Source organism: Anticarsia gemmatalis, chromosome 22, assembly GCF_050436995.1.
Source record: "Anticarsia gemmatalis isolate Benzon Research Colony breed Stoneville strain chromosome 22, ilAntGemm2 primary, whole genome shotgun sequence".
Taxonomy (NCBI): domain Eukaryota; kingdom Metazoa; phylum Arthropoda; class Insecta; order Lepidoptera; family Erebidae; genus Anticarsia; species Anticarsia gemmatalis.
Window position 1 is genome coordinate 5697469 of NC_134766.1, and position 23484 is coordinate 5720952.

At 36.7% G+C, this 23484-nt stretch overlaps 5 protein-coding genes across 5 annotated transcripts; 3 read left to right on the plus strand and 2 right to left on the minus strand.

Moving 5' to 3' along the window:
* The first annotated feature begins 527 nt into the window (after window positions 1–527).
* VGAT (vesicular GABA transporter) lies at window positions 528–5405 on the plus strand. Its single transcript, XM_076129530.1, has 4 exons — window positions 528–1194; window positions 1419–1584; window positions 1685–1814; window positions 1898–5405. The coding sequence occupies exons 1-4, from the start codon at window positions 1056–1058 to the stop codon at window positions 3080–3082; spliced, it is 1620 nt and encodes a 539-aa protein (XP_075985645.1). The 5' UTR covers window positions 528–1055; the 3' UTR covers window positions 3083–5405.
* Window positions 5406–5916: 511 nt separating this feature from the next.
* LOC142982644 (uncharacterized) lies at window positions 5917–10984 on the plus strand. The gene is made up of 10 exons (XM_076129257.1): window positions 5917–6054; window positions 6491–6661; window positions 7110–7187; window positions 7436–7568; window positions 8469–8700; window positions 9060–9249; window positions 9581–9680; window positions 9964–10074; window positions 10388–10512; window positions 10822–10984. The coding sequence occupies exons 1-10, from the start codon at window positions 5950–5952 to the stop codon at window positions 10963–10965; spliced, it is 1389 nt and encodes a 462-aa protein (XP_075985372.1). The 5' UTR covers window positions 5917–5949; the 3' UTR covers window positions 10966–10984.
* Window positions 10985–11488: 504 nt separating this feature from the next.
* On the minus strand, window positions 11489–14908 carry Dpit47 (DNA polymerase interacting tpr containing protein of 47kD). The gene is made up of 3 exons (XM_076129358.1): window positions 14605–14908; window positions 13772–13965; window positions 11489–13646 (listed from the first exon to the last, which is right to left on the minus strand). Exons 1-3 carry the CDS (start codon window positions 14755–14757, stop codon window positions 12833–12835), a joined length of 1161 nt encoding a protein of 386 aa, XP_075985473.1. The 5' UTR covers window positions 14758–14908; the 3' UTR covers window positions 11489–12832.
* A 125-nt stretch (window positions 14909–15033) lies between these two features.
* Window positions 15034–16275, minus strand: LOC142982709 (NADH dehydrogenase [ubiquinone] 1 beta subcomplex subunit 9-like). Its single transcript, XM_076129359.1, has 3 exons — window positions 16101–16275; window positions 15715–15860; window positions 15034–15361 (listed from the first exon to the last, which is right to left on the minus strand). The coding sequence occupies exons 1-3, from the start codon at window positions 16193–16195 to the stop codon at window positions 15183–15185; spliced, it is 420 nt and encodes a 139-aa protein (XP_075985474.1). The 5' UTR covers window positions 16196–16275; the 3' UTR covers window positions 15034–15182.
* A 182-nt stretch (window positions 16276–16457) lies between these two features.
* Mettl3 (methyltransferase like 3) lies at window positions 16458–23463 on the plus strand. Its single transcript, XM_076129348.1, has 13 exons — window positions 16458–16893; window positions 16986–17172; window positions 17559–17695; window positions 18078–18169; window positions 18466–18592; window positions 18937–19135; window positions 19446–19531; window positions 19614–19709; window positions 20234–20378; window positions 20742–20889; window positions 21635–21746; window positions 21890–21956; window positions 22161–23463. Exons 1-13 carry the CDS (start codon window positions 16707–16709, stop codon window positions 22282–22284), a joined length of 1707 nt encoding a protein of 568 aa, XP_075985463.1. The 5' UTR covers window positions 16458–16706; the 3' UTR covers window positions 22285–23463.
* Window positions 23464–23484: the final 21 nt, after the last annotated feature.

Sequence of the window (23484 nt, forward strand, 5' to 3'; positions counted from 1 at the left end):
TATTTAACCTAAATTAACGGTATGATTTTGATTATCTAACTTTTAAAGAAAATATGTCATATATTTCCTTTAAAAGTTTTAGAAAATTTGTGTTAGAAACGAAGATAAATTGCGCTGGTTAGTTTACTACAAGGCCTACAATCCATTCATCATTAGATATAGCAATATGTATTAGGTATATAACTACGCTAGAGTAAAGACTACATAATATATATTACTTGTACTGGCTGGCTTCCAAACTTGTTAATGAAAAAACTGTACTATTTATAGACTTTGGAACATTTTTCTGCTATTAATATCGTATAAATGATATAAATGAGAAATGTAATGCTACAATAAAAAAAAACAATCCAATAATAAAGACATCGCGTTATCCAAAACATTGTTCCCAATCTATATCAGTATGGAGTACAGGTGTAAATCTGTAAACTCGTTGTTTAAACAGAAATTAACATTGTGTCCCGTGAGAGAATCGCATGTAGTCGATGTATCGATCGTCTCACCGCGCATCACCCCCGCGCCGAGGGATGAACCCACCCCGACCCACTGAACCACTCGCCGTGCCGAACAACCATTGTATCCGACAAAAACTCACTCAAAAATGATAAAAACCAACAAAAATCAACCGTGAAACATCAAAAAATTATTAATTAAACATCTAAAGTGTCTCTCGTGAATATAGCACAAAGTTTTCCCTGAAAACAATGACTAAAATCACGTAAAACCTCGGATAAAAATGGCTGCTTAAAATATCGCAGGCACGTTAAAACAATAATGTAATAACCATTTAACATAGTGTAGTGTAAAGAAGTCTTCCAAAATAGTGTTAAAGTTTAATCAATTATAAATTAATGTGAATTTAGAACGTAAAATATTAATGTTATTATTGAAAATCAATGTCGTCGCGTTGATGTCAATTTTAAGCTAAATTTAATTGAGTTTATTTACCAAGGAGTATTTATACAAAAATAATTGACAATAAAAAAAAAGTCAAAGGCGTATACAGCCAGTAAGAAAAAAGTTTTGTGTGAAGGAGGTGGTATAAGGAATTCAAGATGATTAATCTGGGTCGTTTCAAGTTGCCTCCATTGAAGAATGTGTTGGACGTCACAATGCAGACGGTGCGTCAACAGATCCCTGAGAAGCCTGGCCCTCCTCCACGGCCCCCTCAGAACGTGCGGTTCGCTAACTTAGGTAAGTAATAAGCACAAAAGGTCACCAGGTAAAATCAATATTAGCTGAGGAAGTTTCACCTCCTTTTTCAAAGTTGCAGGATGTTATCTAACAGTGCTATTACGAATTTAACGTCCAAAATTTACTATCCTTTTTATTAGAATCCTTCAAACGTAAAACTAATTCTTTTTCATATCTAAATTGTACAATTTCGAAGCTTAATATAATGTTGAATGTTATTTTAGATAACATGGGTGAGAGCTGCGAGCTGTCGACTATGAACGAGACTACATCACCAACATATCAGTCTACGAATCCTACCAATCCGTTCTTGAGCGGTGCCCTGCAAGCCGAAGATTCGTTCACCAGCTATCAGAACACCTATCCTCAGCAAGATGGACAGGCACCAAGGTAATTAACATTAATTCACTCTAAAAAACATTAATTACTGCTAAATATTACTAAAGGGTATTTGAAAGTAAGCTGTTTCTGTATTTTGCGTGTGTTTCAGAACCCAAAGTATGCAAAGCGTTGATTTCTACGCATCATCCGAAGAAGGAGGCTTCGAAGAGGGCGGTGGAAAACCAGGCACGAAAATCAACGAGTTCCAGGCAGCTTGGAACGTTACTAATGCTATTCAGGTACATATAAATTGATCATTTCGAGATCAAATTGATCATTGTTGCGTATGTGATTTTGACTAAAACTGTTGTATCGTTTTCAGGGTATGTTCGTCGTATCCCTGCCGTTTGCTGTGCTTCAAGGCGGCTACTGGGCCATCGCAGCTATGATCGGCATCGCACACATCTGCTGCTACACCGGTAAGATCCTCGTTGAATGCCTCTACGAAGACGACCCAGTGTCAGGACAACGCGTCAGGGTCCGCGACTCTTACGTCAGCATCGCCAAAGAATGCTTCGGAAGAAAATATGGCGCTAGAATTGTCAACATCGCGCAAATTATTGAACTGCTTATGACTTGCATTCTCTATGTAGTTGTTTGTGGTGATCTCATGATCGGAACATTCCCTGATGGCGCCATCGACGGTCGTTCTTGGATGATGTTAATAGGAATATTCCTCCTTCCTCTAGCCTTCTTGAAGTCCCTCACAAGCGTCAGTGTACTATCTTTCTGGTGCACTATGAGCCACTTGATCATTAACGCTATTGTTATTGGATATTGTATCCTCAACATCGGAGATTGGGGCTGGGGTCAAGTCAAATGGAGCTTGGACTTCGAGAACTTCCCAATAAGCTTGGGCGTCATCGTCTTCTCATACACTTCGCAGATCTTCTTGCCTACTCTAGAAGGCAACATGGAAGATCGATCAAAGTTCGAATGGATGCTAGACTGGTCTCATATCGCAGCTGCCGCGTTTAAATCTATTTTTGGATATTTGTGCTTCTTGACTTTCCAAAACGACACTCAGCAGGTGATCACGAATAATCTTCGTTCAGCTGGTTTTAAAGGGCTTGTCAACTTTTTCCTGGTTATCAAGGCGGTACTGAGCTACCCTTTGCCTTATTACGCGGCCTGTGACTTACTCGAACGTGCTCTATTTAGAGGCAAGCCTAAGACATTGTTTCCTGTGATTTATGCTCTCGATGGAGAGCTGAAAGTGTGGGGACTCGCCTGGAGACTGGGAGTAATAATGTTCACCATTTTGATGGCGATCTTTATTCCTCACTTCGCGATTCTGATGGGCTTTATCGGCAGCTTCACTGGAACCATGTTGAGTTTCATCTGGCCCGCGTACTTCCATCTTAAATTGAAGGGTAACCAGTTGGAGAGCACAAGGATTGCTTATGATTACTTCATCATCGGTCTCGGCGTACTGTTCGGTGTGATAGGCATGTATGACTCCGGCTCGGCTCTCATCAAGGCCTTCAAGATCGGTCTGCCGTTCTAAACTGTCGTAAGACAATCATTGTTGAACTATTTTTAGACTTATGCATACATCGTAAATTATATTTTGTCGCTAAGACGCGGCTTAATGTTGACGCACTCATAGACCGATGTATTATAAGTTTTGTATCTTAGGTCAGTTAGTTCATGGGCAAATAGGTTTTTGACTAACTTAGATAATGATCTACTGTGTTTAGCAGACCTTACTTTCTTGTTGTGACGATGAAGTACATACGACCTTCTGCCTTCGCACGTTCGTTTCACTCCAGATTTTTATGTATATAGTTATAATTGAAACTAGCTATACAAATATAAAGAGTACTGTTAATCCAAAGTCTTCCAGACAAATTATAAACTATGTTTTTGAAGTATATAACAACGAAGTCTTCCAATAATAATGATGCTAATATATTATGAGCAAGTTAATTTGCTTGTAAACGTATAAATATCAAAAACATATTTGGATAATATTTACATTAATCTTAGGTATTGTATTGTAGTTGAAATGATAATAATTGAAATTTCAGTAAGTTTTGAATTAATCTAATTTTAAATGAAACTAATCTGTTACTTGTTTATATCTCTTTACTTTACAAGCATGATATTGAAATATTTTTATTATGTTGTAAGCGTACAAATATACATATTTACAATTTATTTTATCTATAAGAATAATACTGGTAAAGTATACTATGTTAAGACTTATTTCACCACTGGTAAGGAATGCAAATAGGATGGTATTTTTAAAATGTCAACAAATATAATTAATCTGCGTCTCATAGACAGCATAAACGGAAATTGTAATATATATTGAAAAAGTGTCTCAGTAACCGGGCAACAGTATTATTAATTTTGTCTGGTCTAGGATTTTAAAACGGTTCCTAAGTTTTTACATATAAAAACAAATATTATGCAGTACAAATTATACACTACTACCCGTGTGGGTAAGCAGAGGAAAATTAAGACAGTAAATGTAATTTAACTCACAACCAAGCTAACTATATAATAACTCGCCATTAATAAATGTGCCATGACAATAAATAACGTCTCTTTCTAAAATAAGGTTAGATAAAATGAAAACGTTTCACGAAAACTTTTACTTATACATAACTAACATAACGCCTGTTATACCCAAAGATATAGGCAGAGGTGTGAACTGACATACATAAAATCACGCCTTCTTCCTACAAGTATGGGCAGAGACCATAGAACTATTACATATAAAACCGATTACAATATTTATTATGTTATCTGTAAATACAAACATAAAATTTTATTTTTATCCATGTCTATTCTTTTTCTTGTATCTTCTTTTTTATTTTATTTATACAAGTACAATAAAGAGTATTTCATTCATTCATTCATTCAAAATCATGCCTTCATCCCGTAGGGCTGGGCATAGACTAAAGAACTTTTACATATAAAACTGGTTATAGGATTTATTTAATTTATTTAGGGTTAGTTAGTCTTGCCAGTGGTGAAAAAAGTTGCGATAATATTATAAAAAGATATCCAGAAGTCTTCCATTTCTAAATATAATTGTTGTTGATTATATTAATAGAGTATTGTACTAAATTATACATGTTGATTAGAATAGTTAGTTACGTTGTGGAGATGTGATTATTGTGATAACCACAATTTTGTCAATATAACTATTTAGGTATACAGATGTTTAAATAAACTATAATATACTATGATAACTATAAATGAAATATATATCAATAACATATTATTATTATTTTAATTTGTTACAACAGAAAGTGATGATTATTTCCAAATACCATTTAAAATAAATATGTCAAGTAATTAACAGAAAAAACAGTTAAATTTAAATTTCAAATTCCCAAAGTTTGTGGTTTGCAAACCTATGTACTATAATTCATATATAAATATCAACAATATTGAAATACAGTTTATTAATAATCCAATATTTGAAATTAATCTATTCAATATATATAATCGTTTTCGACTCCAATTTTAAAGCCAAAATGTTATTAATGACAATAAACTTATATTATACTTACCAATAATAATTGATACTTGATATTATATACCAAAAATTATATATACTATAATATATACAATTATATATTAAGCGATCTGTATATCTAGATTTAGAAATTGGGCTTCCAAAGTTTCGGCGATAAGGTCTATAAAAGCTTTCCTTCGACGCCTCGTTTAATTTCAAGTAACCACGCTTGTATCCTTAAAAATATTAGAATTGTATCCAAGTGCAATAATGTTGTATAAATATACTTAATAATATGTATTGTGATGAAATGAACAATTCTAGGTGTGTATTTTAAATAATATAAAATGTTATTCGATGTGTGTTTTTTAATTATTTTATTACCTTTTGTGATAACACTAAAAACTAGTAATAAGTAGGCGCAATATTGACGTAACATTTCAGGCCCAAAGACTAGGTTCTTGAAGTACTCCCAAAGTAACATATTATTATTAGATTTTGTCTTAATTTTTTCTGTGCAGAAATTTGATGCAATATTTTTTTTATCCAGTAGGTATGTGTGTCTCGTATATCGAGGTTGACACTAAACAAAAAGTGGGTCTAGAGTAGCTCCTTGCGGGACTTCTGTTATAAAATTGGTACTAGTTCAAATGATACTTAAACTTAAGTACGAAATTAGTTAACGTTTAACCCTGAAGTCCTAAAATAATTTGTATTGCTAAAAGCACAATCATTCCAAATAAAAAGTAATCCTGGGGCCAAAGCTTAATGAAATTCAGAGCAAAATTCTATAAAATTGCACAATAAATTAATAACTTCTACCCTTTAAATATGGCGGTGAAAGTACTAAAGGCAAGGTCAGAGTGACGATAAGGTTTCATTTTAAATTGGCAATTAATTAAATGGTTGGCGCGCTCGCTCTCGCCGGCCGCCATGCTTGCAAAATGGTCGCGCGCATTCACGCATGCGTGTTGCTGGCAATATGTCTCATCTGTATACAGATAGCGGTAAGTTTAATTAAAATATACAAATAACTATTATTCATATTTATTAGACAATGCATTTTTAATAGCTAAAAGGTACGAATACAGGACTGCATTTTGAAATACCGACTTACTCATGGTTAGATATTGACTACAAAATTAAAAACAACGTTCATATTTTTTCCTCATAACGCGTGGAACATGTTGCAAAAACTGATGACCGTATTCAATCTAGTTTTCACGAAAGGCGAGTTCGTTAAGTACCTAAGTATAACCAAACATCATTTGTAATTGAAAATGGTGCTAAATTAGCAAACCCAAAAAAAAACAATATTTTACTAATATTTAAGCACTTAAAGCCAAATTCGTGCCCCAGAATGCAGTCTACAAAATCGTATAGTACCACCTCTTTAATATATTGGTGTAAAAACTGATAATAATAAGCTATTAAATGGCATAGCTCCCATACAACATCCGCAACCACCCGTGCTGCCTGGAGCCGGGCGAGAACCTGACGCTGGCCATGATCATCGACGCGTTCGAGATCTACGGCCACGACCCCACCGACAAGCTCGACAACCTGTGGCTCTACCAGCACGAGATGCTCAGGGTCAAAACTGCCGACGACCAGGTACGAACACCATTAAGTTAATAATGTCTTCATAACAGTGGGCCCTACTCTAGTTCGTGGAAAAGAATGAAATTCATTGCTTATGGACTTATTTTATTCGTAGGTACATGCTCAAAGACAATTTTCGATTAAGCATAGTTATATTACATCTTATTATTGTATAATAGTTCAAATGAATAGAATTGTGGTATTTTTTCTATCTAAACTTTGTTTTGTTAGAAAAGGACACTATAGCAAGGGCGCGGGGTCTACGCCGTAGCAAAAGTCTACGCCGTAGACCTACGTACCTACAAAACATCCCCACATTTTAAATGATGTTCAATTTTCCGACAGTAATCTTTATCTACGTTATTACCAGTAGATCCATGACTAGATAACCTAGGGTATAGTAGTAGGCATTAGTAATTTTAGTAAACTTTAATTGCAGTTATTTATTTCGTTTTTTTAGTACTTAATAAACGAAAGAGTGCACATAGCGACTGATCATTTGGGACGTTTCATAAGACTGCACGTTCAAGAACTAAAAGTAAGTTACATTTTAGATACGTAGAGAGCTTTTTTATAAATTAATTAAGTACTTGATTATTACTATTATATAAGTTTTACTGTATATCGGGACTACAGAATCCCGGATATTTGGAAGACGTGCATGGGGCCAAAGCCAACACGTAGAGACCCTTTACGACTGCTTTAATATTTCAAAAATGTATGGTGTCACAAACCGGTGATTACTATTACTATTACTTAATTGATATTGTATTCTAACATGCTTAGGTGTTATTAATTACGTTGGACGACGTGATTGACAATATGTTGACGATGTACGAGAACCACAACGCAATAGCGGCTGAACGTAAAGCGACGTATACCGGGGGACCAGTGCCTATGGAGTTTTATCTTAGTCAAGGTAAGTGGACGCCATTAAATCCTCTTCAGAACCTTTATGCAGTAAGAATATAGTAACTTTGATATCATTTCTTAATAGATTCTTGCTTATAATATATATATTCGCTTAGCCTTTGTTCCAAACTATGTTGGAGTCGGCTTCCAGTCTCACCGGATGCAGCTGAGTACCAGTGTTTTACATGGAGCGACTGCCTATCTGACCTCCACAACCCAGTTACATGGGATAACACGATACCCTTCGGTAAGACTGGTTGTCAGACTTTCAAGCTTCTGACTACTGTTAACGACTGTCAAAGATCTTCGAAAATGACAGCCGGGACCCACAATTTAACGTGCCTTCCGAAACACGGAGGAACTCGATATGTATAAGATGGTCACCCATCCACGTAACAACCTCGGTAAGCGTAACTTAACCTCAGTGATCGATCCGTGCGGCTGTTGTAAACTAAGCCACGAGCTCCTCCTTCTTCTTCCCCAGATTCTTGCTTATAATGATAAGCGATATAGTTACCTATATCTTTTAAAACTCAGTCTTATCACCAACCCACCTAAATACCTCTAAGAAATAATAATCATATCCCTTTGACCCATCTATTATTTTTATGACAACTGTCGAATCATTAGCTATAGGTACATCATTATATTTTAGAAAATTCACTAAAAGTGATCCGTCTGGATCTTCCGTGTCTTGCTATTCTTATCACAGCTTCACCTACTTGTTTAGCAACACTAAGACAACCGCCTGGCGCAGTGGTTAAGGTTATCACCACACCAACACCAATGTGTCGAAAGGTCGTGGATTCGATTTCTACACGGAACTAATATTTGTGCGATCCACAAATAGTTCTCAAGCTTAACTAGCTTCAAAAATCAATATTCTAATTATATTTTTTCTCTTCAGAGTACTACTGCGGCAAGAACGTGTACATCTTCGTATCAGAGCTGTACAGTGACATATACAACATGGGTAAGGGCGTGGCGCCGTACTGCAAGGACCGCTCGTTCGTCTTCCTCGGCTTCCTGCACTTCCACGACGAACACAAGTATTACCTGCTCGATGACCCCAGCATATCCTTCCCGACTGACAACTATCTACATGGACTGGAGTGCCATATCGGGATTTGTGTTTTTAGGTGCGTTTTTATATAATTTTCTAGTGTTTTTGATAGGTTTAACTTTGTTAGGAGTGGATAGTTAGGATGGTAAGGTTATGTTTACTGTCGAAACAATTAGAGGCTCAGAGAAGAAATTTCGTAATGAGTGTTAAAAATCTGTAATCATTTTCATATAGCAATAAATTGTTTATTAGGCAAAACAAAATATGGAGAATTTTCTTTAGGAATAGAAAGCCGAAAATAAAGTAGGAGGGAAATAATCTGAATTCGATGCTGATTAAATGAATGGATTAACAGACAGAACAGGGACTACTTGCAACGTTGCGGGATTCTTCTTATCTACTAAATACCAGCCTTACAAAAGCTTTATCTTTAAGGTTTCCCTTCAAGAAGATCCTGCAAAGAACTCGAGACGTCACAACTCTCCCCAAGGCGATAGTGAAGTGTGGCACGGAGATGTACAAGCTGCCGCCGCTCACTGCCGCCTCCTGCATCATCACCTCTGGATCCTTCATACTAGACTTCAACATACAGGGCGTTAGATATCGACACTATGACTATTTGCTGGTACGACATACTTGCAAGATTATACCTTCGTCAGTTGCTTTTATTTATAAGACGATACTAATTTCGACTGCCTCCTTGTTGATGCAACAAGGCATCTTCATCTACATGCTTTGCTCTAGTTTTTGTGAGAAAATTAGTGGATAAGATGGTGCGTTTACAAGACAGAGTTTTACCCTGAAGACGGCCGGGACCCACAATATTACCTTAGCTTATTAAACCTAAGCTTAAGACATTAGTGATTTTACTAAATAAGTCGCAAGAAGACTAGATTGTAATATCAATAATGATGTCTTATAATACTGTGTAATAATGTTAGTTTATTATCTTATAGACGATGCCCAATGGTAACACATATTATACAAAGGAGAGTCGGTCGCCGCTCATCTGTGATCATCACGTGTGTGAGTGGAACTACACCAACCATTATGGAGGTAAGCTTAGGCTGCAGAAAGTTGTTTGAATAGCAATAAAAATATTATAAATCTTTCGCAAGGATGACGAGGCAGCTCCCCAAGAGAGATCTTTCAGATGCAACGGGGAAATGAGTTCCTTACGACTCAAGTTTAAATGTGTATTGGTATCTTCTAGAACGACTAAAGCTTTACGAACCTAGTCAGTTTGTTTTGAAACTGTTAGCGTAGAAGAGGTAGCAAAATAGGTGCCATCGTAATTTTAGCTGAATTTCAATGACGCATGTTATTTTAATGTTGCCAGGTCCCTTCCTCATCCCTGGTGACCCTGGGTCAGGCATAGATCCAGTGCCGCCATACATCGAGCCCACGCCTAAACCGGACGAGGGAGAAGACGACAACATTACTGTGCCTTGTAAGACATACCAGATATTTTAACTTTAAAGAAGTTTGATATTAGCAGTGCTAGAAAATACCGGCGACATAGCAAAAATTACGCTTATTGAGACCTAAAACAAACGTATACCATATTAACATCAATGTAGAATGGTTCTTATAAAATCAGTCCACTCAATAAAAATATGTTCCTTTTTTTTGAGTCAATAAAAGAGGAGTATTAAAAAAATAGGAACATCGTTTTCATGGCTCCGCTAAAAAGCAGAGTATTAGCCGTTCCCCTCTGTTTTACTTGCAAATATCACCGAACTAATTAAATGATTGTATATCAGATATTCTGGACGGGTGTCTGTTCATGTACCCGCCGAATTACGGCTCCATCGCCGGCAAGAGTTACCTCGACACTATCGACATGCACGACGACAGGTTCACTTGCAACGCAGCCGGAGGGAATAAGGTAAGGCCTCTAATGAATAATTTAGAGTAGTAACAAAGTAACAAAACGTGACCATTATCATAAATCTTTAGAAAGTTACACATTTTTAATGTTATCTCAAAAACCACTCGTCAGCTCCGCTCAATGGTATTTTAACCATGAGTAGGTTATACAACCCTTGGCGCGGATATCCTGTGGATGGGTAACCGCTTAGTAATGTTAGCTAGTTAGCTGAGCGTCTCCGTACTTCAGAAGGCATGCCAAAGGTCGGTCCCGGTTGTTGACCACTAAGTATACGATAAATAATGTCTATCGCCATCATGTCTCCAGGGTCTATACTGGTACCCACAATGGATGAGCGCAGTGCCTCGCAACACTTTCTCGATGAGTGACGAAAAGGACGCATTCGAGCCGCCCGGCGACTTCTACCCGCACCAGTCTGGCTACGACGCTGACGAACAGGACTTCGACTAATATAACCTTTTTACATACATCTGTGATGTTTTATTTCATTGTTCTGACGGCCTCCGTGGCGCAGTGGTTAAGGAGGTCGTCACGACACTACATAGCGTCCGAGTTCGAGGGTTTGATCTCACACGGAAGAATTATTTGTGCGATCCACAAAGTTGTTTCGGGTCTGGTTGTATTTTGTGTCAGATGTTAGTATGTTTGTAAACGTGCCCGAGACACAGTGGTCTTTAGAAACAAAAACAGCAACATTGTTTCTCCCTACCACCATTATTTTTCTTACCAGTCAGTGCCGGATTAGCTGTTACGCAAATTAAGAGACTGCATTGGGCATCAAGTCTAGGAGGCACTACACTAGCGCAAGCAACACAAAAAAATGATAGAACGAGCCTTAAAAAACCAAATTCATTTTCCGATGCATAAGCGTATTATGTTAAGGACATCAAGTTGTCTTAATGCGGCACTTCTTTTAGCAGTGCCGGATCACATTTTAGCCTCTTCAGAAATTAAAATAACACACAGGTTTTGGACAAATCGGTTGGTTATATATTTTTTTATGAATTCAAAATTGGATTACATATTGAGAGTAGTTTTATGATTCAAAACACTACTATTACAATTATAACGGTTTTACTACCTCTGGTTAAGTGTCGGTTAGCTTAACAAAAACTTTGGTAGATCTCATACATACATACATGAAATCACGCCTCCTTCTTATAGGGGTAGGCAGAAACCAGAGAAAGCCATTTAGTACGATCCTTACAAATATCTCCACACATTAACTACCACTTTAACTGGCAGATAGACTAATCGACACTTATCCGAAAGTCGTGGTACTTGCCCTTATGATCAAGGGTTATGCTATTCTTAAAACGATTTCATTATTTTTAATGGTTACATTTTTCACTATTGGTTACGATATTTTTTGGTTAAATGTTTAACACTAGAATTACATTATTTCGGCCGAATATAGCAGCAGTTTTTCAAATAAGCAAGACTTATGTATCATGCTGTCTTTGTCACTTTGACGTGAATCGGAGCGACAGAAATACATCTATCACTTATCATTTTATTAATGTTTCTGCATTCGGCCGTTCATGTATAAAAAGGTTACTCTAACATTTATTCACTATTATTTAAAATAATTGAGTGATTTATAAATTTTGTCTAACCCGACGTTTCGACCTTTCAACCTCATGGTCGCCGGGAGACAATGATAGTAACGTTTTTTTAAATGACACAGTTGTTATATCTACTGATCTACCCTACTTTAATTAAAAGTACACATATCTTATCGTATCTTTAAGACTTAAATCTAAATTTATTTTATAAACATAGAAAATATATAGTACTAGCTGTCCCGCGTGTAAATAGATTTTTGTTTTTAAATTTCTCCAAATTTCCCTAACATTTACCGTCCCTGTAATTTGACAAATATTTTAAAACCGAAATGAGCCAAATTGGTTTAGCCATTCTTAGCAATGCTAATTAACATCAATTCATTCTTATATCTAAGAAGATACGATCATGACACATATATAGTACAGTGTCAAGTTTCAGATCGTACTGAATCAGCATAAACACTAACTCCTAATCCAGTAAATATTTCAGAAAAAACTACAGACAGAAGTGTTATAAAAATAATACAATAATTGTACATAAAAATATAATAACTTATCAACATTAATAGAGTAGGTCACTATTTGGCCAAACAATCACTTGCCTGGCATACACAATAGTAATATAAAATATAGACAAAAATAAAGACTCCTTATAACATCAAGATCATTTACCTGAACAAGTATGGAACTTGGCTAACTAAAGGATGATCAGCGCGGATGGAAATATGCAATTCCCTCCGCTCTTGCAAAGATCATACATACCCCTCCAAAAATTTTAACTCAGCATCGCTATCACGGGGCACGATGTAGAAAGCTGGTGTGCCTGCCTTCAGCAAGTAATATTTCGCCACTATCAACTCCCCAAGAGTCATGTTAGGGTCAGACCTATGAGGCATCCTGTCAAACCCTTCATAGTAAACAACGATAGTATCACAATTATATTTCCTCTCTTCATCCCACGGCGCTGGGAACAGCTGCTCCAACTGTTTCATTAGTGTAACATTTTCGGGACAGTTGCGAATAAAATCTGTCATTTGATACTCCGGGTATAATATCAGTACTGGGAATTTTAGGACTCCATCCTCCATATGTACTATGGCATCCTGAGTTCCTGGCAGACATGGCTCTAAGTTACCCAATAGAAGTTCATCATCATCTTCAACTCCCATAACTCTGATTCCTCTTTCTTTAATAGCTGTTAGCACCAATTCTCTCTGCTCTATAGCCTTTGCAATATCCCTTTGTTTCTTCCGTTCATCTCTTTCTTTGAGCTGCTTTTTCTGTTTAGCGCTTTTAAGAAGTTCTGCTGCTTCCGTGTCTTTTTGATCAGCTTCCAAGATTTTTTCGCAATGCTCAATACAAGTGTCATATTTGGTTATCTCAAAGGCTGCTTTGGCTGCGCGCAGACGAGCTTTGGTGTGGTTTGGATTAAAGCTCAAGGCTTTCTCGCTGTCATGGAGAGCTGATCGGTAGTTCTTTAAAAACCACTGTGAGGCTGCTCTGTTGTTGTACAGACTTGCGTTAATTTCTGCATTATCGCATTTTTGCTTAATGCCCTCTGTGTATCTGTAGACAATTAAATAAATATTCAGTTTTCTGACATGTAAAATAGATGTTATAAAAGAAAGAAATTAAAAATATTGTAACTTAATAATTTTCATTGCCTTTATCTATTTTAAAAAGATACATACCCCAATATAGCTAATCTGTAGTTCTTATGCTTGAAATTGAAGTTGCCATCCTCCTTATAATTGGTGGCTAGTTCCACCGGTGTGTTTTCCTCTGGGTCGTACTTCAACTTGGCCAGCCCTTCAGCCAGTGGAGACATCTCATCCCCACCCTCCGGAGTTGACTTCATGAAGAATGGATGCTTGTCCATCTCCTCCTGTGTTTTGACAAATATTATAGTAAACAAATTATATACATGTTGCTTTATGCATTTCCGACATTTGTTCTCTAATCGCCTTGAATCATCTAAAAATATGAAGATATTCGCCAAGCATTAATGAGTAGAGTCACCCTTCATTAAAATGTTAAAGTCTCATGATACTGACAAACAAAATTTGTACCCGCAGTACTCATAACTAACAGTCCTGTATGACAAAATGTATGGAAGAATGAAGCAAAGGAATTTTGTAAAGATTATGTGGTCTCTGCCTATGGAAAATATGCGCGATTTTATACATACAGAGTGTTCCAAAACTGTATATAATAAAATATTTTTCATGTTTAAAATTGTTTGTAATAATTACAACACATGGTCAAAAATAAAACGCAAATACGCTTTTTTTTATTACACCAATCAGTTTCCCACTGCTGGACTAAAGCTTATCGTCTTTGAACAGAAGCACCTTACATTTTTTAGCGCCTCGCTTTTATATTTTTATTTATAATTTTTTTTTTCCATTGAGACGAATATCAGTCCAATCATGTGGTGTAAACACTTCCTTTAACAGTAGACAATAATATACGCACTAGCCTTTTTTTATGAAATAAAACATAATAAGTAAATAAAGTTAATTACCTCCCAGCGATCTTCTGGCCATCCTTCAGAGTATTTCTTCTTTTCCAAACTATCAATAAAGTCTTCAAGTTCTTCATCAAGTTTCTGACAGAGTGCAACTCTCTCCTCTTCCGTCATAGGCTGTTTAGCCGCCTTTGGTGCTTCTTCAGCCATTGTTAACTTGATAAAATGTCTATTCACAACACTTTAACCACATTTCATTCACAAAAATGATGTATAATCAGTTCAATCGGCGATTCAGTGTCTATTATAACCTCAATTTTTTAAAACATGAGTGACAAGATAATTTCAGTATTGCTAGTATAAGCCCGAGGACTGTCTGCCGTGCACTGTGCAGGGCGGTGCAGGTTCAATAAACTTTATTGATTAAATTGCACTAGTACGCGGCTGCGCAAGAGCCAGATTGGGACAAAAAGAAAACAATGCACATGCACATCGATAATCAAATTTTATTACAGAGCTACATAAACAAGATACACATTATTAACTTTTTTTATGTGGTTTTGAACTACCTAGTAGAAAAAATAATTTGTTAAGCAGAACCGTACAATTTTATCATAAAATGGTAAAATAAAATATTATCGTAGCACTCCTCGATGCCATTGTTGGATAAATTCGCATTTGCGGCATTCACGTCTTTCAAAGTATTCAGGAAAATGAGCTTTCTCAAGAGGGTGCCAATAATCAAGAATCCAATCTGGAGTTGTTACCAGTCGTTCAGCTGCAACGCCACCAGCTATTCCATACGATCTGGCGACTAAACAGAAATATCACTTTAGTTTAATTTTTTTAAATGATGTCCGTGTAATTGTAACAAAGGTGGTCACCACATACATCGTTATTACAAATCGCGGATATCGTGAGTTCGGTAAAGATTAACTTTATTAATGATCCACAAAAAGTTGACACAAGTTTGTAGACATCCTTGCAAGATAGATATAGGTAGGTACATAGATAGATCTTAATGCGAGATTTCCGTCTAACAGAGTCGTATATCGATTGTGTATATATATTATGTAGGTATCTAATGCGATTGTGTACATAGGTACCTACTACTATAATAAGTCTAGTGCTACTTATTATTTTGAGACAGCTACAAAAAATACTAACATTTTGCTGATGGTAGTGGATTTTGCTTCATAAAAACTTCATCTTGGCCTAACCATAGTAAGCGTCTTTGTTCCTTGGGATCGCACACACATTTATTCTTGTCAAATTCAGCTCTCAAAATGACTTGATGGTAGCGAACTACGAACCTGAAATACATTGAATACCTATGTACTTAATTTTATTGAAAGAGAGGCAGACATATCACAATTAAAATGACAACCCAGCAGGATGTTAGGCAACCGACAAGATTCATGGCCTTAGCTCACGAGGGTCGAGAGGTCAAGCCAAGGTACTGGAGCAAAAGCTATATCTACTCTGCTATGCTCCTCGAGGTCAGATAGGGGTAAGAAAGTCATGAATAGTCGCAAAAATATACGAGATTCTACCTTGCAACATAATAAGATTCAATAGTTCTCAAAGCAGTTTTATAAAGAGTGCACACTTTCTGGGCATGAGTGCGTAGTTCAGGAGCGTATGCCATTGTAGTAATTGAAGTTAAAAGTACCTATATTGAATAATATTAAAAACTAATTTTACTATAAATTATTTAAAGTTTGATGACATTAGATAATGATAAAATATTTTTCTGGAACATAAATGACAACAAGTGGCCAATATTATTTTAATATAACAGATTATAGGTAATATCAATATTTTTTTAACAATCAGTCGGAAAATTAGCCTTGCAACCCTCCAGTTTGGCATTAACACTAGCTGTCAAAATCAAAGTAGAAATATGACAAATGTCAATGTTGTCATTAATGTCACAAAAGCTTGCATTTATTTTTACTCCTCTGGAATCTGGATTTACTTGTATAAATTCCAAGTTTCCTGAATACTCAGTCGCTCCAGATGGTGAATTATGATGAAATATATCATAACCACCACGTAGAGTATAATTTGTGATACTTATTATTTGAGGATATTGTATAATTATTAGACGTGAGTTTCTGACCGGTGTTTGTTTCGAATGGTAATAAACCACCGCCGAGATGTCTGACGCTTGGGAAGAGATACAGGCTGTTAAGAGCAAGAGGAATAGTTTACGGGAGAAGTTAGAAAAACGTAAAAAAGAGCGCCAAAATATATTGAGTTCGAATTTGTCTAGTGGCGAAAGGTCAGAGGGGTCGCCTGGCAGCGGCAAAGAGCGTTCCAGTCCAGCTACACTGAAAAATGAAGGTAAACCTAATAATTTATTATAAATTTGTAGTTAAAACTGTACCTAACTTCTAAAAAGTAATTTACTCAAGAACTCCTCATTATTTTTTTAGGTGGTACAGATAAGCCTAAACCAGTGGTACCCTTAGTATCCTTAGAGGTTCGCCTGCTACAAGTTCTGTCAGACATGCAGCTACAACTGCCAGCCACGGCCAGTGCACTCCTGCCAGGACTTGGTGACGTGGATGCTAGGATTGTAGCCAGCTTGCTACAGAAGTTTGCTACACAGAAGCTTATAACGTAAGATATTGAGCATAGATTAAAGCTTAAACATTTCTCTTGAATCACTCTACCTATTTAAAAAACTACATCAAATCCATTGTGTAGTTATAAAGATCTAAGCATACATACAGACATAGAGACAGACACAGTAAGTGTTTTTGCTTTATGTAGTGATTAATATTGTGGTAAAAGCTTTATATTGTTTTACCTAGATATCCAAACATCTTAAAATAATGGAAAACAAAGTCCCTCACTACAGTAATATTGTCTGTTTGCTTACAATGAACCAAAAAAATTCTAAACAATATCTTTATGAGTCCTATCTCTTCATTGCAAATTCCTTTTATAAAATGTTCATAGTATTGGCAAATTATAACATAAGTATATTTCTGTACCTGTTGTAGTATAAAGGAGAGGACAGAAAGCACAACAGATGCAAGCATAGAGGTGGTGAATGCAGAGTCAGTAAGACTGGGAGCTGTGCTTGCAGCTCTGATGGAAGAACAGGCCTCTGGAGACAAGACTACACAGAAGAGGAAAGGTATTATATCTTATTTTTATATGACAGTACTGTTTCTATTTACCAGCTTTTCAATTTAAAACTGTGGACAATTTGCACTCAATTTTGTTGATGCTCGTAGTGATTACTGCATGCAATTTGTAATAAAACTATTGTTAAAACCATTGGTATATTTAAAATTGTTGTCAGGAGTTTCTTGCCAGTTTTTCTTCATTGGCCCTCAAATCAAAACTGGCAGTAAAGTCACTTTCTGTATCATTGACTATCACAAGTGCTATTTGACCTTAATTATTTTTTTTTTATTTTGAAGTGTGGTTTTAGATAGCCAGTAGTGTATTCCTATGTCTAATTGATAATTCATATGATCAGTGCATTTGCATAATGTCTTTTGCATCGATTGCAGGTGAAAACACAGCAGAAGAGAGTAGCAATCCTAAAGTATCAAAAGTGGCTGTTGATGAGAAAAAAGCAGCTAAAAATGACACTGATCTTATGGTAAGGAAGCTTTTTTTAACCTATTTCTATGTCCCCAAAGGCACATGTATGTAGCAAAGGCCACTCTCTTGAATTAAAGGAAGCATATAAATGTATATTGATGTAATCTTTGTCATGAAGTCTGACAAGAATGTCAAACATGAAAGCAAAAATTGCTTCAGCATAGATAATAGCATAGGTGATGTAATTTTCAAGAATAAACACAAAAGTAATTCTATTTATTTTTTATCTAGAGGTAAATATTCTATGTACTCTACAACTGTATAGTTTGGTTAATAAATATTAATTGTCAACAGTCACTGTTAGCGATGCCGTCGAGCAGAGAGAAGGCGGTGAAGCGAGTGGGAGAAGAGATCATGGATCTGCTCAGTAAACCTACTGCTAAGGAGAAATCACTGGCTGACAAGTTTAAGAGTCAAGGAGGTAATAATATCAACACTAGATATATGTTTACTTACTCTTTCAATGGTTATTATCGTGTTAACTGCAAATAATTAGGTACATAAGTATCGTACTTTGGCACATGTGAATTCTTTGGTGTCTACCCGGCCCTATGGGCACAATGCGTCATTTTGTGAATGTTTTCCAAAATCTACAAAAATCCACTTTAAACGTAGAATAAAACATGTTTCCTTTCTCTACGTCAAAATATCTTAAATATTTGAGCAGTTTCACAATTTAGAATAGTCTTTAAACACCCTGATAAACACCTTAATAACTCCGAATTCCATATAAAAGTATACTACAATACGTAATTTGTTCCCCAGGTGCTCAAGTGATGGAGTTCTGTCCGCACGGCACGCGCGCAGAGTGCGTGCGAGCTCACAACGCGCACAGCCCCGAGCGCGGGCCCGCGCCGCACGCCTGCAAGAAGCTGCACTTCAAGAAGATCATACAGAGCCACACCGACGAGTCGCTCGGGGACTGCTCCTTCCTTAATACGTGCTTCCATATGGATAGTTGCAAGTGAGTACAGACTAAACGACAGAGTGTAAAGTATTTTGTACCTAATCTGCTAGTTTATATAGCTCTAATTTGTTTGGAAAGATAAATGGATCGTGCTATGCTGCGTGCAAAACTTGCGTACACGGTAGCTTTATGAATTTCAAATTGCTTTTTAGTTTAGTTCATTAGATTAGTTATGCTATATGCCACAGTTCTTCCATAAGCTGTAATTATGACACATTGTTAAGTGAAAATTGCACAATCCCATTTAATAATGGGCTATTTATGTAAAGTATTTCGTTTAAATATTATTTTGTTAATGTCTCCACAGGTACGTACACTACGAGGTAGACAACACGGACCCTAACGCAAATACGGCTAAACCTCCAGAAACCACGCCAAAAGGAACCCATAATGGTAAGTAAAAATTATTAGAAAGTGTTTTGTTCAACCATTTCTCAATTTTGGATACTAAAATTGACACATTTGTATTTCCTAGGTACGAGTGTGGTAGCGAAACCGGACGGGGTATTGACCCTAACACCGCCTCAATGGATACAGTGCGATCTTAGATATCTTGACATGACGTTCTTAGGTAAGAAACATTTATATGCATGCAATCTATTCTCCTTCTTTTCTCATTTAACTTTTATAAGAGACATCTCGACTATCACGGCAAAGCTTCTCATATCGTTAAACTATATGTTGGATACCCTAATATGTAGAAGATTTTTTTTATTAAGAGTATTTATGAAAGCCACAGACTCTGTGGTACCCAATGGAAGACATGGACGCTCGAGAGCAAGACGGAGAGACGACATTCGCCTGACCTTGGGACCACACTGGACCAGAGTCGCAGAAGACAGAGCTCAATGGAAAGTGCTGGAGGAGGCCTATGCCAAAAGGCACACCGAACTGCGGGACATCATATAACTATTTCGAAATTTACTGTTTAGATTTTAAGTACCTACCACTTTTCGGAAATAAATAGGCTTTATTATTATATTTATGAAAGCAAAAAACAATATTTTGTTTCCATTTTACATTTGACATTCCAAGACATCCATATTATTATTATATTCGCTTAACCCAGGATAATAAACTACGATGTTATTATAGGTAAATTCGCGGTGATAATGGCGGACCCTCCGTGGGACATCCACATGGAGCTGCCATACGGCACCATGTCAGACGATGAGATGAGATGTCTCGGCGTGCCACAGCTGCAGGATAGCGGTCTTATATTCCTGTGGGTTACTGGCAGGTATGTTAACTACAACATACAACATAACAGTAAAATATCAACGTGTACCTTATTTATAAGAACTCAACTAAACCTTTGGTTCGTAAATCTTTTGGATAAAGTAAAAATGGGCTTAGTTATTGGAAAAAGAAGGTCTGTGGTCTTAAACCGGTAGTCTATGTTTAATCCCAGGTATTAACTAACTCCATGCTGAATTTTAACAAAATTAGTTCAGAGATTTTATAGCAAAGATTATAAAAGACAGACTTACATGTATTAGCAATAAATGTCTTACTTGTACAATAATCATGAGTTCACAAATAACAACAATAAATTAGAAGAAATGCCATCAAATAAAATATCCTGTATATTCTTTCTACTCAGAGCGATGGAGTTAGGTCGTGAGTGTCTCAAGCTATGGGGCTACGAGCGCGTGGACGAGCTGATCTGGGTGAAGACCAACCAGCTGCAGCGTATCATACGAACTGGCAGGACGGGGCACTGGCTCAACCATGGCAAGGAACATTGTTTGGTATGTATGGTGTATACTTAGTACATAGGTTAACTACCACATAGTAAATGCGATGTCTGGGCAGCAGTTTATAGTTCAAATACCGGTCCGTTTTTGTCTGCCTTTGTTTGTCTACAGTACATATTTTCAATTTCTTACTGTTTGTTGCCTTAAAGACCATGCACTTGCAACTTTTTATCTTATCCAGACATTGGAATTCAAAACCTAATAGCAGCCATTCTTTGTGATTGCACAGCGTGTACTTTTTGACTTGATTCGAACTTCGATGTATATTATTACTGTAAAAGCCCGAACGGTGGTAAATCCTAAGATTTTCCGGTATAACCTAAGATTTACTCCTCCTACTGGGTGGTTAAAAAAAAAATAACCAACTCTAACCTAACCTACCCATGTCGCTGTGCCCAAAACTCCTTCTTTATAACTATGTCACAGAATATAATTATACCGTGAAATAGTTATAAACATAGATATGAAGGATGATTTTTTTATATACCGTAACATAGTTTTAAACTCCGGCTTGTTCGGACTTTTACCATTGAGAGTTGGTAAATCTTAGGTTTTACCGGAAAATCTTAGGATTTGCCACAGTTCGGGCTTTTACAGTAACATATACACTCTTTACCCTCTCATTCAATATTATATAGTTAATCAGTCAGTTGAATATAATCAGTTAGTCACAGTCAGTGTCATCGTTCGAACAGTTTGCCAAACTGTGTTGGTTATAAGTATGTTATTAATTTTGCAGGTGGGTATGAAAGGCAACCCGGAGAACTTGAACCGCGGCCTGGACTGTGACGTCATCGTGGCCGAAGTGCGCGCCACCTCGCACAAACCTGACGAAATATACGGCATTATCGGTGAGATACCTTTCATAAACTATGTAAATAAATAAATATATCACTTTTTATGCTTTTATCCTGGTTGTGGATAAAACTGATAATAAAATGCCGTTCCCGTTTGTGTATTCAATGCTAGAACGTGACTATTATTATAATTACAGAACGGCTAAGCCCAGGGACGAGAAAAATAGAATTGTTCGGACGACCACACAATGTACAACCAAACTGGTAAGCGAATAACAATTTACTTCTCTTTCTCTTTACATTAACGATTATTATACCATAACTCCTTCTGGATCTAGATCGAATTGTCTTTGTATCGGGTCTGGTCAAAGTGTTTTAATTGTGTTTATCTTCTAGAAAAAATTAAAAGTAGTCCAGATGAAGACAGAGTATCAGAGTCCTATTATATGGGTCAAATGTATTTTCCAGGATAACTCTAGGCAACCAAGTGGACGGCGTGCGCCTGGTGGACCCCGACCTGATCTGTGCCTTCAAGAAGCGCTACCCGGACGGCAACTGCATGGCGCCGCCCGCCGCCGAGCCGCTCGCCTAGCGCGACCTCATGTGGCGCCTCCCCACCGACTCGCTCGCCATCCGCACTCACTACAGCTGCCAGTAGAATGGAGGCCTTTGGACCTGCTTCAAAAGACCATATTGTAGTCTTCTCTCCGGTGTGAAGTGGGTGTTCTCTTGCAATTTGGACTAAAGTGAAGCTTATGTGTTACGACCTTTAACAAATCTACACAAGAGTTGTCGACTTGGTGACGGGTTCCGATAACTTCATCCTGGCGAATTGGCTATCTTTGAACTAAAGTCAAGATGCGTCGTCGACTCGATGACTTCATGTCAACGAATAATATGCTTTTGAAGTAAAGCCCTCGACTTTGGTGTGTAGTCTCCATACTTGAAGTCCTTTGCCAACCGACATGGTTTTTAAGAGTTAATTGAACACCCTCTGAACATCGCAAGTAGAGTATCGGGGACAGTGACTTCGAAGTGAAGTGAAACTGCATAGTGAATACTCTAACTAATATTGTGAGTGATAGACGTTTGTTACGACAAGACACTAATTAATAAACCTAAATAAGTTCTTTATAAGGCCGGACACACTAATATTGTAAGTGATAATTTAAGTTATATGCATTGGCATATCATTATTGCTATTGTTGATTAATCATAAGAAATGTATACAGTATCTATACTCTTGTTTTCAAGCAGTAAATCTATGTTCCTTGTATAAGAGTTGCTACATACAGAGATGTTCTGTAAATATCGACAAAGCCGCGTGTAATCCAATACGTGTAGACGATGTGATGATCGGGAAAAATGCCGCTCGACATCGTAGCGCCTGAATGAAAACTGGTTGGTGATGATCGGAGCCGAAGGAACTACTCGATCGCAACAAGTGCAATAATTGCTTCGAGTCGGTTTTGTTGTTCAATAAATACTGCCGGCCCGAATACGTGTGAAGCAAAAGCAACATAGTAAACCTCGTTAAATATTAATGAAATCGTTAATAAACTCTTAAATAATATAATCTTTGAAGTTATTAGTTCTGTTAAAAATCAAATCCTATCTATAGAACAATTGAATGTGAAATATTTTTCTATAAATGTACTACTGTGCAGTATTTCTGCGTTGCCTCATATTAAAATAGTATGTGAACGTAATAGTAGGAATAATTCTGTAAATATGTAAATACGATTGAAAATAAAACACTTTTGTATACAACATACTTTTATTTCTCCCTTAC

What these genes read in the sequence shown, in the direction of transcription:
- Dpit47 (XM_076129358.1), bottom strand. Translation starts at nt 14,757, where the DNA reads ATGGCTGAAGAAGCACCAAAGGCGGCTAAACAGCCTATGACGGAAGAG. An exon ending in GGCCAGAAGATCGCTGGGAG is followed by an intron (nt 13,966 to 14,604) that starts GTAATTAACTTT and finishes GTCAAAACACAG; the next exon opens with GAGGAGATGGACAAGCATCC. An exon ending in TACAGATTAGCTATATTGGG is followed by an intron (nt 13,647 to 13,771) that starts GTATGTATCTTT and finishes AATTGTCTACAG; the next exon opens with ATACACAGAGGGCATTAAGC.
- Mettl3 (XM_076129348.1), top strand. Translation starts at nt 16,707, where the DNA reads ATGTCTGACGCTTGGGAAGAGATACAGGCTGTTAAGAGCAAGAGGAAT. An exon ending in AGCTACACTGAAAAATGAAG is followed by an intron (nt 16,894 to 16,985) that starts GTAAACCTAATA and finishes TTATTTTTTTAG; the next exon opens with GTGGTACAGATAAGCCTAAA. An exon ending in CACAATGTACAACCAAACTG is followed by an intron (nt 21,957 to 22,160) that starts GTAAGCGAATAA and finishes TGTATTTTCCAG; the next exon opens with GATAACTCTAGGCAACCAAG.
- LOC142982644 (XM_076129257.1), top strand. Translation starts at nt 5,950, where the DNA reads ATGGTTGGCGCGCTCGCTCTCGCCGGCCGCCATGCTTGCAAAATGGTC. An exon ending in TGCACGTTCAAGAACTAAAA is followed by an intron (nt 7,188 to 7,435) that starts GTAAGTTACATT and finishes TAACATGCTTAG; the next exon opens with GTGTTATTAATTACGTTGGA. An exon ending in ATCGGGATTTGTGTTTTTAG is followed by an intron (nt 8,701 to 9,059) that starts GTGCGTTTTTAT and finishes TTTATCTTTAAG; the next exon opens with GTTTCCCTTCAAGAAGATCC.
- VGAT (XM_076129530.1), top strand. Translation starts at nt 1,056, where the DNA reads ATGATTAATCTGGGTCGTTTCAAGTTGCCTCCATTGAAGAATGTGTTG. An exon ending in CGTGCGGTTCGCTAACTTAG is followed by an intron (nt 1,195 to 1,418) that starts GTAAGTAATAAG and finishes ATGTTATTTTAG; the next exon opens with ATAACATGGGTGAGAGCTGC. An exon ending in CAAGATGGACAGGCACCAAG is followed by an intron (nt 1,585 to 1,684) that starts GTAATTAACATT and finishes CGTGTGTTTCAG; the next exon opens with AACCCAAAGTATGCAAAGCG.
- LOC142982709 (XM_076129359.1), bottom strand. Translation starts at nt 16,195, where the DNA reads ATGGCATACGCTCCTGAACTACGCACTCATGCCCAGAAAGTGTGCACT. An exon ending in GAATCTTATTATGTTGCAAG is followed by an intron (nt 15,861 to 16,100) that starts GTAGAATCTCGT and finishes AATGTATTTCAG; the next exon opens with GTTCGTAGTTCGCTACCATC. An exon ending in TCCACTACCATCAGCAAAAT is followed by an intron (nt 15,362 to 15,714) that starts GTTAGTATTTTT and finishes ATTTCTGTTTAG; the next exon opens with TCGCCAGATCGTATGGAATA.